The 13,783-nt window shown below is 52.4% G+C and overlaps 1 protein-coding gene across 1 annotated transcript in view; it reads right to left on the bottom strand.

Moving 5' to 3' along the window:
- STK11IP (serine/threonine kinase 11 interacting protein) overlaps nucleotides 1-12,097 on the bottom strand; it is a 33,350-nt gene extending 21,253 nt beyond the window's left edge. The window contains exons 1-3 of the mRNA XM_065413245.1: nucleotides 12,045-12,097; nucleotides 11,705-11,768; nucleotides 7,333-7,535 (exon numbers count right to left, since the gene is read on the bottom strand). Coding sequence (XP_065269317.1) covers nucleotides 7,333-7,535; nucleotides 11,705-11,768; nucleotides 12,045-12,047 — 270 coding nt within the window. The 5' untranslated portion in view covers nucleotides 12,048-12,097. The remainder of the gene's footprint in view (nucleotides 1-7,332; nucleotides 7,536-11,704; nucleotides 11,769-12,044) is intronic.
- Between the last annotated feature and the right edge of the window lie 1,686 nt (nucleotides 12,098-13,783).

The raw sequence follows: 13,783 nt of genomic DNA, 5'->3' as shown, positions 1-13,783 counted from the left end.
GGCTCACACACGGCACATCACTAAAACGGTTATTAGAGACCACAGACCTTGCCTAGGAAAGCGTACAGGCTCCCCCAGCCCAGCTGTGCAGCTGTACCAGCATTGGCATGAGTGGGAACTGGTATAGACAAAGCTCTGGAGTTGGACTCTTTTCCCCACCATTCCGATTAGCCCTTCCTGTCGGTGGGTTTGACTTAGGTGTGCCCAGCTACTTTGCTCGGGGCTGTGAAAAATGTGGTACCTTGGGCTAGGTCAACTTAACTACATTGCACATCTCCCCACCCCCGTATACACCGCTAGGTAGACACAGAGGTGGATTACCTACAATCAGCCAAAACCTCCTTATACCAACACAAGAAGTGCCCGTGGTACAGCGATACAGCTGCAGTGCTGTAACTGTGTCACCGTAGCGTACAGACACCCTAGCGACAGGAGCCACAGCTCCGTTGCAGCTCTTGCCAGTGGTAACATCGAGTCTGCTGGAAAGGCGAGTGTCCTGTATTTCCCCAATGCAGCGATGGTCTGACCAAATCACAAGCGGAGGGTCTATGAAACAGACTGGGCCTCCCCGGGCTTTAGACTGGTGTTGTAGACCGGGGTAGGCAACCTATGGCACGCGTGCTGGAGGCGGCACGCAAGCTGATTTTCAGTGGCACTCACACTGCTCGGCTCCTGGCCACCGGTCCGGGGGGGCTCTGCATTTTAATTTAATTTTAAATGAAGTTTCTTAAACATTTTAAAAACTTTATTTACTTTACATATAACAATTGTTTAGTTATGTATTATAGACTTATAGAAAGAGACCTTCTAAAAACGTTAAAATGTATTACTGGCATGGGAAACCTTAAATTAGAGTGAATAAATGAAGACTCGGCACACCACTACTGAAAGGTTACCAACCCCTGTTGTAGACAGACCTCACGAGCTCCAGCAGCCCTTACCGAAAGGGGGCTTCCTTTTGCTTCCATCCTCCACCCACTATAGTTTATGGCTGCACCCAGTCACTGTCTCCCCACAGTATGATTTAGTTTTATTGAAGCATGTTAATTAAACACAGGATGAGACGAAGAGCAGGAGCCAGAAAATCCAGAGGTCACACTCCATTTATACAGCCATGGCACTGAACCATCTAATCAAAGGTTAGACAGCACTGTGAGTTCTGTGATGCCGCACACGGAACAAGGGCACAATCGCAGATCTCTGCTTCTCTCGAGCACTCGTGACAGCCAGATTGTATTTCATTCAAGAGAGACTCACCACGCCTGGAGCTGAGAACTCCCGGCCCCATCACTGCTGTGAAGAGCGCAGCTGGAAGGGTGGCTGATCACAGTGAGGGGGTTGCACAGCGGAGTATCTGGGTGGGGGGGCAGACTCGCATTAATATTTCAGAAGAGCTTGTTTCAGGCCCAGCCTTTGATCTGTCTCCTGATCATTTAATAGCCTCCCCCTTTATTTACATCGTGTACAGATGACTCTCAGACCGTTTCTCCAAACAGTCACTGACTGCACAGTAACAGTAGCCGCTTCCTTCCTTTCAGAGCTTGTTACAGACCTAGCTCATTAATTATGTTAAGACAAACACACAACATAGAACCTTTGTGATGAAGTTGTACTCTGATGGGTCTGTATTTCCCATGGAGTCTGGACATCATTCTGATCTCATTGTTTTAACAATGCCCAGCTCCAGACAATTCAAAATTAATTAACATTCAAATACTGGACACATTTTAACCATTCTTTTGCTGAAAGCATTAGTAGTGACCCAAGCATCTCAGGTCTGACTCTCGGCACACTGCCCTTCGGCCTAGTCCACACACAAAGTTAGGTCGACGCAAGGCCATTTATGTCAACGTATGCGTGTGCGTCTACATTCAGATGAGTCTCCAGCTGACATCAGCGCCCTGTTTGGGGAGGTGGCTTTACTGCATCACCCTAACAGCATGGACCATGTCCGACCTAATGAGGCCAACGCCATATGAGTGCAGACAGTGTGTGACCTAGGTCTACACCAACAGTCCTCCAGCAGCTGTCCCACAACGCACCATTCCTTGCAGCAGTGACTGCTCAGGTCACAAATGTGAACTCCGCTGCTTGACATCAGAGACCAGAAGCCCCCACCCCCTTAGAATACCCCACATTTTTAAATGCTTTTCCTGTTTGCTCAGCTGGGTGCACACCTTGCAGCTCCTCCCTTGCTGGGCTGCTGCACAAAACATATCATGGTCCTGGAGCAGACAGGAGGTACTGGGTCTCCTAGGCCTGTGGGGAGAAGCGGCTGTGCAAGCACAGCTACAGACCAACCACAGTAACATGGGGACCGCTACGGGGAGACGGCACGGGGGATGCAGGCAAAGGGGTGCGATAGGGATCAGCTGCCGTGCCGTGTGAAAGCAAAGGAATTGCAGTAGGCATCCCACAAGCAGGAGCAGCAGAAGCTCCCTAAAAGTGGGGGAAACCACCAGTGCTGGAACCATGGCCCTGTCCCCTGAGACACCGCCCACCCACTGACCCTTACAGCTGGTAGACAGTGATGGGGCTATGGCCCCCTGGCCCGGCGCCCCTGACCACAAGGCCAGGGAGGTCAACAGTTGATCTGGTGCTGAGTTGCAGGCCTCACTTTTACATCATGCTGCATGCCACACTGGGCAGAGACCCCAAGAGTACCCTGCAGATTGCGGTGGGTACCTCGGAGGAAACAGAGACCCCAGCCATGAACAGTGAGGAGACATGCTAGGGGACGGGGGAGAGAAGAGAGGGTGAGGAGGAAGGCATCAAACCACGCAGCAAGCCTAGACCTGTTTAAGACTTCGTTGGAAACCAGCTAGTCCCATCAGCCAAGCCCGGAGGAGCCCAATGGAGCAGAAGGAAGCGTGGTGTGCGCATGCATTTTCCCTCACCATGTTTTAAACGTAAAGACTGTGCCCCACATCCTCAAGTTAAGCTCCAGGTAATGACTTGTCATTGTGTTATTCATAGGAGAAGTGGCAGCGGTACAGACAGAGGCAGAGTTGGCATCTGCTTCTCATTCCTGTTGGGTTAGGCAGGAGGGGCATAGGGAGCGACTGTACATAGAGATGTCCCTTGTATCCTCCAGAAGTCTCCGTTGACTCTCATGGAGATACACCACAATCCTCTCCTAAAGATGTCTCGGGATGACAGTCTGATTGCTTCCTCCACAGGAGGACACTTTTCCATGCCACTCTGCCTGGCCTTTAGCAGAGACCACTGCAGCAAACAGGCTAGCACATACAGGCCAAAATGGCTTCAGGACACCAGCAGCAGCTGAGCTATGCCGTTGTTACCCTCAGCAGTGAGATATAGGCTAACATCACCCCTGCCTGTTGAATACAGGACCAATATTCAGTGCCATTGCCCAATATACCCGTACCCATGGCAGTAGCGACAAATTTTATTCTTTCATACAACCAAAAATCTTAATGCCTTCCTCCTTCCCCCTAGTCTCCACCCTCACCCGGCCATACTCACAAGGCTGGGACTATGCCATGTCAATAAGCATGTCTTGTTAAAAATTATGGTAATAAGGGAAGGGAGTTTTGAAGCTTATCTTTACCTATCTGTTCTGACTGTACATCCAATGATCCATCTGGTTTACCTGTAGCTGCTGCTATTGCAGCCCTGATGGGCACTGCCTCCCTGCAGAACATCTGACCCTGATGAGGATGAGAAAGAAGAGTACTAGGGAGAATATGTCCAGTGAGAATCTGCAAGTCAGCATTGCATTGGACTGCAAACAAAGGGCTTGGCGGGCCAACACACAGACAGCATGCAGAAGGACAGAGGGGACAGACGCAGGTATCATAGCAAGAAAAGGAGAGGGAGATGCACAAGGACATAATGGGGCTTCTTAGGCAACAAACAAATGCTACAGACTCTGGTTGACCTATATGTCCTACAGTCACAAACAAAGGACTGCAAAGGGTGTCGAGAACTCCATGGTAGCAGCCTCCTACACACACACCCCACCCAACCTACCAAGTGGCACCATGGGCACATCCCTAGGCCTACCACTGCACACCGAGGGACAGTAAGGAAAATCAGAGCTTCACATATATCAGCTGTGGTTCTCACAGGTCAGCATGTTTAGCCAAAACGGATGATATTTTTGCACCAAAATGGACAGAAGGGTTTGCTGCTTTTCCAGTTTTAAAGTTCCGTTCTGTTAATTTAGGTTCAACATTTGCGTTTTCTTGTTTGCACGTTTTGCCCTGTTTTAGTGACAAGTTGCTATTTTTTTGGAAAATAAATTCATTTTTATTAGTTCACAATACAGATTGCAAAACACATAGCAGACCCAAAGCATCCACTACTTGTAAGTATACAGCATCACAGAACTCATAGGTTCAAGACAGCCAGTCGTGTAAGTGTACAGCAAGCCCTACATAGTGCAAAGGTTTGGTAAAACAGTGCAATACTTATACATTTACACCAAGCACTACACAATTCTAGGAGGTCATAAACCTTCAGGGCCAGGGCAGCATCAGGCACACAGCACTACTGTGGCTGACCATTAGAAGTGCTCTTTCAAAGCACTCTTCAACCACCCAGCTCCACAATAAGCTATTATAAGCTATTAGTTTAGTTTGGAAAAGAGAAGACTGAGAGGGGACATGATAGCAGTTTTCAGGTATCTAAAAGGGTGTCATAAGGAGGAGGGAGAAAACTTGTTTACCTTAGCCTCTAAGGATAGAACAAGAAGCAATGGGCTTAAACTGCAGCAAGGGAGGTCTAGGTTGGACATTAGGAAAAAGTTCCTAACTGTCAGGGTGGTTAAACACTGGAATAAATTGCCTAGGGAGGTTGTGGAATCTCCATCTCTGGAGATATTTAAGAGTAGGTTAGACAAATGTCTATCAGGGATGGTCTAGACAGTATTTGGTCCTGCCATGCGGGCAGGGGACTGGACTCGATGACCTCTCGAGGTCCCTTCCAGTCCTAGAATCTATGAATCTATAATGGCCCTGGTGTTTGCCTCTTCAAACTCAGCTGCTCCACCTCCACCCTGTTGGCAGTTTTTAATATATTCTGGGGCAAGGTGTGCTACAACAAGATGTGCCATCTACTGCTCCACCGCAGTTCAGGAGTCCCACTGCTGCAGATCCATCCACAGCAGGAGATGATTAACAGCCCTATACACTTGCACGACAACAGACCCCACTGTGGCTTTTCCAACTCCAAAATGATTTCCCACTGACCGGCGCCGCAAGCTTCCAGACTGGTCACCACTCTTCTCCTCTGTCACTGCAGCTCATTCTGGTGTGTCTGCGCTGGAGAGCTGGGGTGAGCTCAGCACACAGATCCAGGAATGTGGCCTTTCACACCCCAAAGTTCTGCAGCCACTGCTCACCATCCCAAACCTGCATTATGATGCGATGCCACCCGTCAGTGCTCATTTCTTGGGTCCAGAGGCAGCACTCCACCATCTGCAGCTGTTCTGTGAATGCCATCACAACCCTGAATTTTTTGTGTACCCCTTAACAATCTGTCCTTGAAGAAATCGTCATGTCCTTTGCTGTTGCAAACTGGCAGGAAGAACGGCAAACACCAGAGGATCATTCATCCTGTATCTGCAATGTTCATGAGAACAGTGCAGAGCTGAGAGAGATCCAGGCTTCTGTTGGAGATGGCAGGCACCAAGAAGTGCCACGTGGGTTTGTAAAATTAAAACAAAACAAAAAAAACACACGCATGAAAATTATTGGATGGCATTATGGGATAGAGAAAGTTGCATGGTGGGGAACTTGACCCTTAACTCCTAGAGATTCAATGAGAGACTTATTTCTACTCCACAACACAATGCAAGCATTTTCCCCAAAAGGCACTGTGCTATATGGTGGCACATCGAACACTAGCATACTTACCTGTGTCTCACTGCACTTTGCATCGACACAAGAGCTTCTGGTGAGTATGCACCGCACCAATGCAAGCAGCCAAGCATGCACACGCACAAGCAATAGATTGACTTCGGCAGCTGTACGCCGACATAACTCATGTTGACCAAAGTTGGTAGTGTAGACATGGTCCTACATATGCAAAATCATGCTCTGAAGTGTCCCTAGTCTCGATCTGCCAGAAGCTGGGAATGGGAGACAGGGGATGGATCACTTGAGGATTCCCTGTTCAGTTCATTCCCTCTGGGGCACCTGGCATTGGCCACTGTCAGGAGACATGATACTGGGCTAGATGGACCTTTGGTCTGACCCAGTGTGGCCGTTTTTATGGTCCGTCTACTGCAAGAACATCTGGAAGCGTAGGAACCATGAACATTAGCTGGGCTGACTGAAGCGCTCGGTCAGTACAGCTGTGCCTACCCCGAGGGTTTTCTGGGCATAGTCAGGGGTGTTTTCACACCCATGACTGTGACAGCTTTGCCAGCATTAAGTGTAGACCAAGCCTTAGAGCAGTCATATCATTCCCATCCTGGAACTCCCAGGTTGTTTTCACTTACAATTAGAAATGGACATCTTCAATAAGCTCTTGGTGTGAGCTGAAACCAGACCCATCTTCACTCCTCTCCCACTCCCTAGCATGCCCTTCTTACGCTTGGGGCAAAAGCCTTCTCCTCTAACTCTTGTCATCTCTACCTAGTTCAAAGGTCGTCTGAAACTCTCACCCTTGCCTTCATCTCTGTTATTGGTCTTTTTACAATCCAATTACAAAGTGTACATCCAGAGCATTTCCAGCAATCCCCCTTCCCACTACAATCACGCGAATAGCCATTGGTCTAGCGGCCGAATCAGTGGGAACCCAACAAGTAGTAGCAAGGGTGCATGGCTAAGACAACAGATGTTATCTCTTCTAACTTTCCCAAGCCTACCACCACCACCTACACCCTCAGACTTACAAAGCTTGAACCAGACAACTAGCTCATCCATGCCCGAGTCTCCACCAGATACTGTTAACATGTCACATTTTATGATTTACCCTTCAGTTTATTCACTACAATGCCAACCCGACCAGGGTCTGCTTTGATATTCCTCTATGTTGTCCCGTTTTTAACTCTGCAAAACCTTTTGGAGACTGTTTGCTGGGAAAGATGTGATACCAAATAAATACATGTCATTACATGAACACTATGGTTCCACATTCTACCTGAGGCACTGACAGCATTGGGGGCACAGAGGCAAGTACTTTGATACGCATGCAATAGAGGGATAACCATATACTTCTCATATATGAACCCATCCTGGGATGGGGATACAGAGAAATCTGCTCCAGCAGTCCACCCCATCCAAGCAGACCTGCTAAGCTTACCACAGTCATTCTCCCTTCTTCCCCACAAAAATCATCACAGGGCACCTTTGCATTACAGACCTTCAGGGAGAGTGTCTTCTGCAAGATGTCAAACAGGAACTGGGCCTGGAGAATGGCAGATGTGTCAGCTGGGTGTGACGGAAGTGCAATGAAACCATGGTTCTGGTTCCGGGACACTAGATGCTGCTCAAAGACCTGGGTCAGGTGCTGAAGAGTGGAGGTGAGCAAAGTGAGGGTGCTAGTGCCATCTAGAACCAAGTCTCCTGTGGAAGAGATCAGACCATTAACAAACCCAATGTATCTGCAGTTCCATCCATAATTCACTTCACCACATGCAGTGGTGTGACAGCAGGCCAGGAAGGGGACCTTTCTCCCATGGTCATGAGCCGTACCTAGCACCAATCCATTTGCCTGACATGACCGCATTAAATCACTAATTGTTTAAAATGTGATGTGAAAATGAGTAAGTCAGAAGCAAAAGCCTTAATGCAACATTCAGACTGCACAGTAAAGTCAGAATGTTTAGAAATGCAAGAGTAAAAGGTGAAGAGAAGCATTAACTCTGCTGTGCTTACTCACTAGATGCACAACACTAGTATATTAGGTTATAAGCTTAAACAGCAAAACCAAACTAGACACCACTACATGCAGGCTGCTCAGCTGTTAGACTGCCGACATGACTTTTTGAAATTGACTAATTTTAAAAGAAATTTCAGTTTCAGATAAAGTCCCCTTTAGATTTCAAAACAACATTTTAGGGGTTTCCTGCTCCCTTGTTGATGTTTGAGCGTCTTTTCAGCAAAGAGGAAGATGAACTCTTCAGGGGAAACAGTGGAAGTGACTATAAACAAAAAGTGTCACATCTACAAAGTAAACGGAAAAAAGAAAAGACACCCCCCATTCAACTCCAGGAATTTTACATGTCACTTACAACTATGGTAGATGCAACTGTCAAGCCTTGGCTACACTTAGAAGTTGTCATTTTAACTGTGACTAGCTAAGCAGCAACACCATGCCCCTTTTCCCCTCCCCGACCATAGCTGCAGTTATACATTTTGCTTTGTCAAACTGGAACAAGCAAGATACTGGTACAAAAGTGCTTTACTAATGTTACTTATTCCAGTTTGACAAAGCAAAGCAAAATCACCTAAACTGGTATAAAGCACCTTATACCAGTATAATTGCATCCACTAGGTCAGGGGTGGGCAAACTTTTTGGCCCGAGGGCCACATCTGGGCATAGAAATTGTATGGCAGGCCATGAATGCTCAAAAAATTGGGGTTGGGATGTGGGAGGGGGTGAGGGCTCTGGTTGGGGGTGCGGGTTCTGAGGTGGGGCGAGAAATGAGTTCAGGGTGCAGGAGGGGGCTCCAGGCTGGGGGTGGAGTGAGGGCTCTGGCTGGGGATGAGAAGTTTGGGGTGTAGGAGGGTGCTCCAGGTTGGGAATGAGAGGTTCAGAGGGCAGGGGGGGGGGGGGGGGAGGATCAGGGCTGTGGCAGGGGGCTAGGAAGGGGTGCAGGTTCCAGTGAAGGTGAGGGGGGGCCTCTGGGGTGGGGTTGGGGATGAGAGGTTTGGATAGCAGGAGGGTGATTAGGGATGGGGCACAGGGGGAGCCTCAGGGGTTCAGGCTCCAGGCGGCGCTTACCTCAAGCGGCTCCCGGAAGCAGCAGCAGCATGTCCCTTCTCCGGTTCCTACGCGGAGGCGCAGCCAAGGAGTTCTGTATGCTGTCCCGTCTGCAGGCACTCCCCCTGCAGCTCTTGGGGCGGGGGCAGCATGCAGAGCAGTCCCATGGCTGCTCCTATGCGTAGGAGCTGGAGGAAGGCCATGTCGCTGCTTCCAGGAGCCACATAGAGCAGCCCCTGACCCTGCTCCCCAGCTGGAGCTCAAGGGCCGGAATAAAATGGCTGGTGGCCCGGATCTGGCCCGCGGGCCGTAGTTTGATCACCCCTGCACTAGAGATTTTATCAGCATTATGTCAGTAAAAACAGGCACACCCCAATCAACATGTAAAAATTTTTTATGTAGACCAGGCCTCACCCAAATGCAATTTGAGTTTAATGGAATACTGTCACATTGCTTTAGGAACCTTCCCTCATTTCCTGATTTTTAGTGATTTGATTGCACAACATTGACTTCACACCAAGGTTTTATTAATTAGTTATGATTATTATTAAAGGGGAAAGACTTGCAGAGCTTAAACTCTGCTGGAAGAGTTAAGCTCTGAACAAACACAAACCTAACTGCTCTCTGCAGACTGTAAGCGAGTGCCTGAAGCCTTAGGTTTTCTACCAAAAACTACATGCTGAACATAACTCAAAAATGAGAATATTTGTGCATGTTATTTTCAAGTCAAGCATCCCCCCCCGATGCAGGCAGTTTCAAGCTTCACCATTTTTGACTGCATCCCTGTTGCATTACAATTCTAACACATAAATGGCAACAGTACTTTCCATTCTCACATAACCCCACATTCAGATTTGCAACACAAGCATGGAAATGTTAATCGAAAAAGAGAAAGCTTCCAAAAAGTTCAGAAGGGGGGCATTTGCTTCCAGTAGCAGACAGTTCATAGGCACTGCAATATTTCTACATTTAGAGAGCCCGCAGAAGAGGGTTGACAGACTTGGCTAAAAACCATTGATGGACCTAGCCTCCATGAACCTACGTAGTTCTTTTTTAACCCTGTTATGGTTTTGGGAACATCCCCTGGCAATGAGTTCCACAGGTTGACAGTGCGTTGTGTGAAGAAGTGCTTGCTTCTGCTTGTTTTAAATTTGCTGCCTATTAATGTCATTGGATAACCCAGGGGTGAGCAAACTATTGCCTGCGGGCCAGATCCAGCCCTCGAGCTCCCACTGGGGAGCAGGGTCTGGGGCTTGTCCCGCTCTGGCGCTCCAGCCGGGGAGCAGATTCGGGGGCCACTCCTGGAAGCAGTGACATGGCCTCCTCTGGCTTGTGTAGGGGCAACCAGGGGACTCCACTCTGCACGCTGACCCCGCCTGAAGCACTGCCCCTGAAGCTCCCATTGGCCGGACCGTGGGGTGGTGCCTACAGACAGGGCAGCATGCAGAACTGCCTGGCCGTGCCTCCGTGTAGGAGCTGGAGAAGGGAGCCGCTTGAGGTAAGCGCCACCCGCAGCCTGCACCCCTGAGGCTCCACCTGGGCCCCAACCCCCTGCCCCGACCCAGATCCCCCTTCCCACCCTCCAAACCCCTCGGTTCCAGCCTAGAGCACCCTCCTGCACCCCAACCCCTCATCCCCAGACAGAGCCCTTAACCCCCAGCCCTCTCCCACACCCTGAACTCCTCATTTCCCACCTCGGAGCCCTCACCCCCAACCAGAGCCCTCACTCCCTCCCACAGCCCAACCCCAATTTTATGAGCATTCATGGCACGCCAAACAATTTCTATGCCCAGATGTGACAAAAAGTTTGCCCACTCCTGGGGTAACCTCTGGTTCTTGCGCTATGTGAAGGAATAATATTACACTTCCTTATTCACTTTCTTCTCACCAGTCAAGATTTTATAGATCTCTATCATAGCCCCTCTTAGTTGTCTTTTTTCCAAGCTGCAAAGTCCAAGTCTTAATCTCTCCTCATATGGAAGCTGTTCCATATCCCTATTCATTTTTGTTGCCTTTTCTATACCTTTTCCATTTCTAATGTCTTTTTTGAGATGGGATGACCAGAACTGCATGCAGTATTCAAGATGTGGATGTACCATGGATTTATGTTGTGGCATTATGATATATATGCAGGCTGCATAGAAATATCCTATGGCACAACCAAAACCTTACAGGTATTGCACAGAGACATGGCTCAGGAGAAGACAGACACCCCTTGATTCCCAGGGTTCCTGTGGTGGGGGTGGGGGGTGGGAGGGAGGCCCTGCATAGTTCTGGGTCTAGGGGCATTGGGAAAGGAGTGGTCCTGGCTGGACCCCCCCAAAGCAAATGGTGCAGTACTTGCTGAGGCTACTCCTATGACTGCTCCTGCCAGCTTCTGTTAGACTTGGTATTTTTCTTCCCCTCATCACTGCCAAGGTCTGTTCTGGAAGCTTTTCCATGTGATCTGGAGCTCAGCGCTGATGCCTGGCCGCATACAGATGAGCAGAGCCCATCACGAGCTCTGGAGACTGGCCCATGACCCTGCACTGGGAAGCCAGAGGCTGCCAAGTCATCCTCCCACCCAAAACAATTTTCAACCTCGTCCCCATACCCAGAAGTGAGAAGTGGGCATTCACCCACGAAAGCTTATGCTCCAATACATTTGTTAGTCTTAAAGGTGCCACAGGACCCTCTGTTGCTTTTTACATCTCAGAAGGGTCTTCTCCTCCCTGGCCTGGCCCGCCCAGCCCACCCCGCCCTGCCCCAGCCCCCCGTCCCCCCCATCGGGCCGATCTCCCAGGCCCGGCCTGCGATCCGGGGGCCTCACCGGAGTCCTGGAGAAGCCGGGCTAAGCTCTGGACCAGCATCTCCCCGGGTGCCGCAGACGCCATCTGTAAGGGGCGGGGAGAAGCGTCATTTTCACACCGCGCCCGCCCGCCCGCCGCGCGGACAGGCCCGTTGCGCGGCCCCGGGGCTGCGCTGGGGCGGGGCAAACGGGCACCGGGTCACCCCCCTCCCCGCGGCACCGAGCGGCTGAGACCGGCCCACCTCGGGCAGCACCCGCGGGCTCCGGCAGGAGGTGGCCCGCGGATCGAGCTCCCGCCCCGGACTGAGACCCTGGGGCTGCCCCGCGCCCCCCGGCTCGGCCTCACTCCCTTCCGCGTTACCATGGAGTCGGAGAGTCCCGGGCAGAGCGGCTTCCCCGGGCGCCCCTCACTTCCGCGTTACCATAGAGTCCAAGAACCACGGGCAGAGCGGCTCCCCCGGGCGCCCTTCATTACTGCACTACCATAGAGTCCGCCTCAGAGTCACCCGCCAGGCAAGAGCAGAACGTAGCGCTGGGGTCACTTCCCCCCCCCCAACACACCCACCTTCCCCCCCACCCCTCCCCCTCCACAAACACACCCATCCTTCCCCTCCCCCTCTACAACCCCCCCAGGAGCCCCTCGGCTCCACTCCGTCCTCCCGCTCTACAGACTTCCCCGAACTCCTCTATAGACCCCCCCAGGACCCCCCCCGAGCTCTGACCCTTCACTCTAGAGACACCCCGCCCCCGCGGAGCCCGCGGCGGACCCCTGGGCAGACGGGCGGTCCCGCCCGGCAGGGCTCGGGGACTCCGGGCGGGGGACGTGCCAGCGAGCCGGGCCCCCGCGGCCGCAGAGGAGCCGGCGGGAGCGCAGCTCGCCAGCCCTGCAACCAAGGGTCTAGCCCGGTGCAAAGCGCCCCAGGGCGAGCCGCTGCCCCAGGGCTCTGGCCCGTCCCGGGCCGGGCCGCTCTGTACCAGCCCCTGGGCGACTCCCTCCGAGTCCGAGGGCAGCGGGGCGGGGGGGGGGGGGGATTCGCAGCCCCCCCCCCCCGCACGGGCAGGGTCGGAGACGCGCAGCAGCCAGCGGGGGCGGGGGGGGGTGGAGTGAGGGGACACCCCCCCCCCCCGGCTAGTGCTAGTGGAGGAGCCGCCAGGCTCGGGCCATGCTCGCCACCAACGCGCTTGCCCCTCCCCGCCCGGCAGGTAAGTGGCTGCAGCTCCGGGATCCCGGCATGAGCCGCGGGGTTCACACGCTGCTCGGCTGTCCCGGAGCCCAGGTGTGACTCCGGTGTCCCCCCCCTCCGCTAGGCGGCTTGGCACCAGTTCCGCCTGCCAGCCCCCGCGCAGCGATCCGGAGCCGCCCGGCGCTGGGGGGCCCGCGCTGACCAGCCCGTGCGGTGCGGGGGCCCGGCCGCGTCCAGCTCTCACGAGCCGAGCTAGAGCCCTGTGCGGGGGCCGGGCTGTCTGAGGCCGCCGCCCGCGGGTTGCTCTGCGGCCCATGGATCCGGAGGGACACGCTGCAGTCCCCGCCAGCCAGGGGCGAGGCAGCCCGCGGGAGAGTCGGCTGCCCAGTGCCGCAGCCTACCTGTGGCGGAGCCGGATGGCGGGGCTGAGCCAGGGGCATGTGGTAGGAACGCCCCTGGCAGAGCGGGTGGGGGCGGCGGCTCCCTCCGCCCCTTATATCGGCCCGGGCGGGGGTGGGCGTGCAGGTGAGCGGGGTGGGGCCTCGCTCAGGGGTAGGCTGGAAGGGACCTGGAGAGGTCATCGAGTCCAGTCCCCTGCCCACATGTCAGGACCAAATACTGTCTAGACCATCCCTGATAGACATTTATCTAACCTACTCTTAAATATCTCCAGAGATGGAGATTCCACAACCTCCCTAGGCAATTTATTCCAGTGTTTAACCACCCTGACAGTTAGGAACTTTTTCCTAATGTCCAACCTAGACCTCCCTCGCTGCAGTTTAAACCCATTGCTTCTTGTTCTATCCTTAGAGGCTAAGGTGAACAAGTTTTCTCCCTCCTCCTTATGACACCCTTTTAAATACCTGAAAACTGCTATCATGTCCCCTCTCAGTCTTCTCTTTTCCAAACTAAACAA

The sequence above is a fragment of the Emys orbicularis genome, chromosome 11 (assembly GCF_028017835.1).
Source record: "Emys orbicularis isolate rEmyOrb1 chromosome 11, rEmyOrb1.hap1, whole genome shotgun sequence".
Taxonomy (NCBI): Eukaryota; Metazoa; Chordata; order Testudines; family Emydidae; genus Emys; species Emys orbicularis.
The sequence above is the reverse complement of the archived record's forward strand: the minus strand, read 5'-3'. Positions and strand labels throughout refer to the sequence as shown.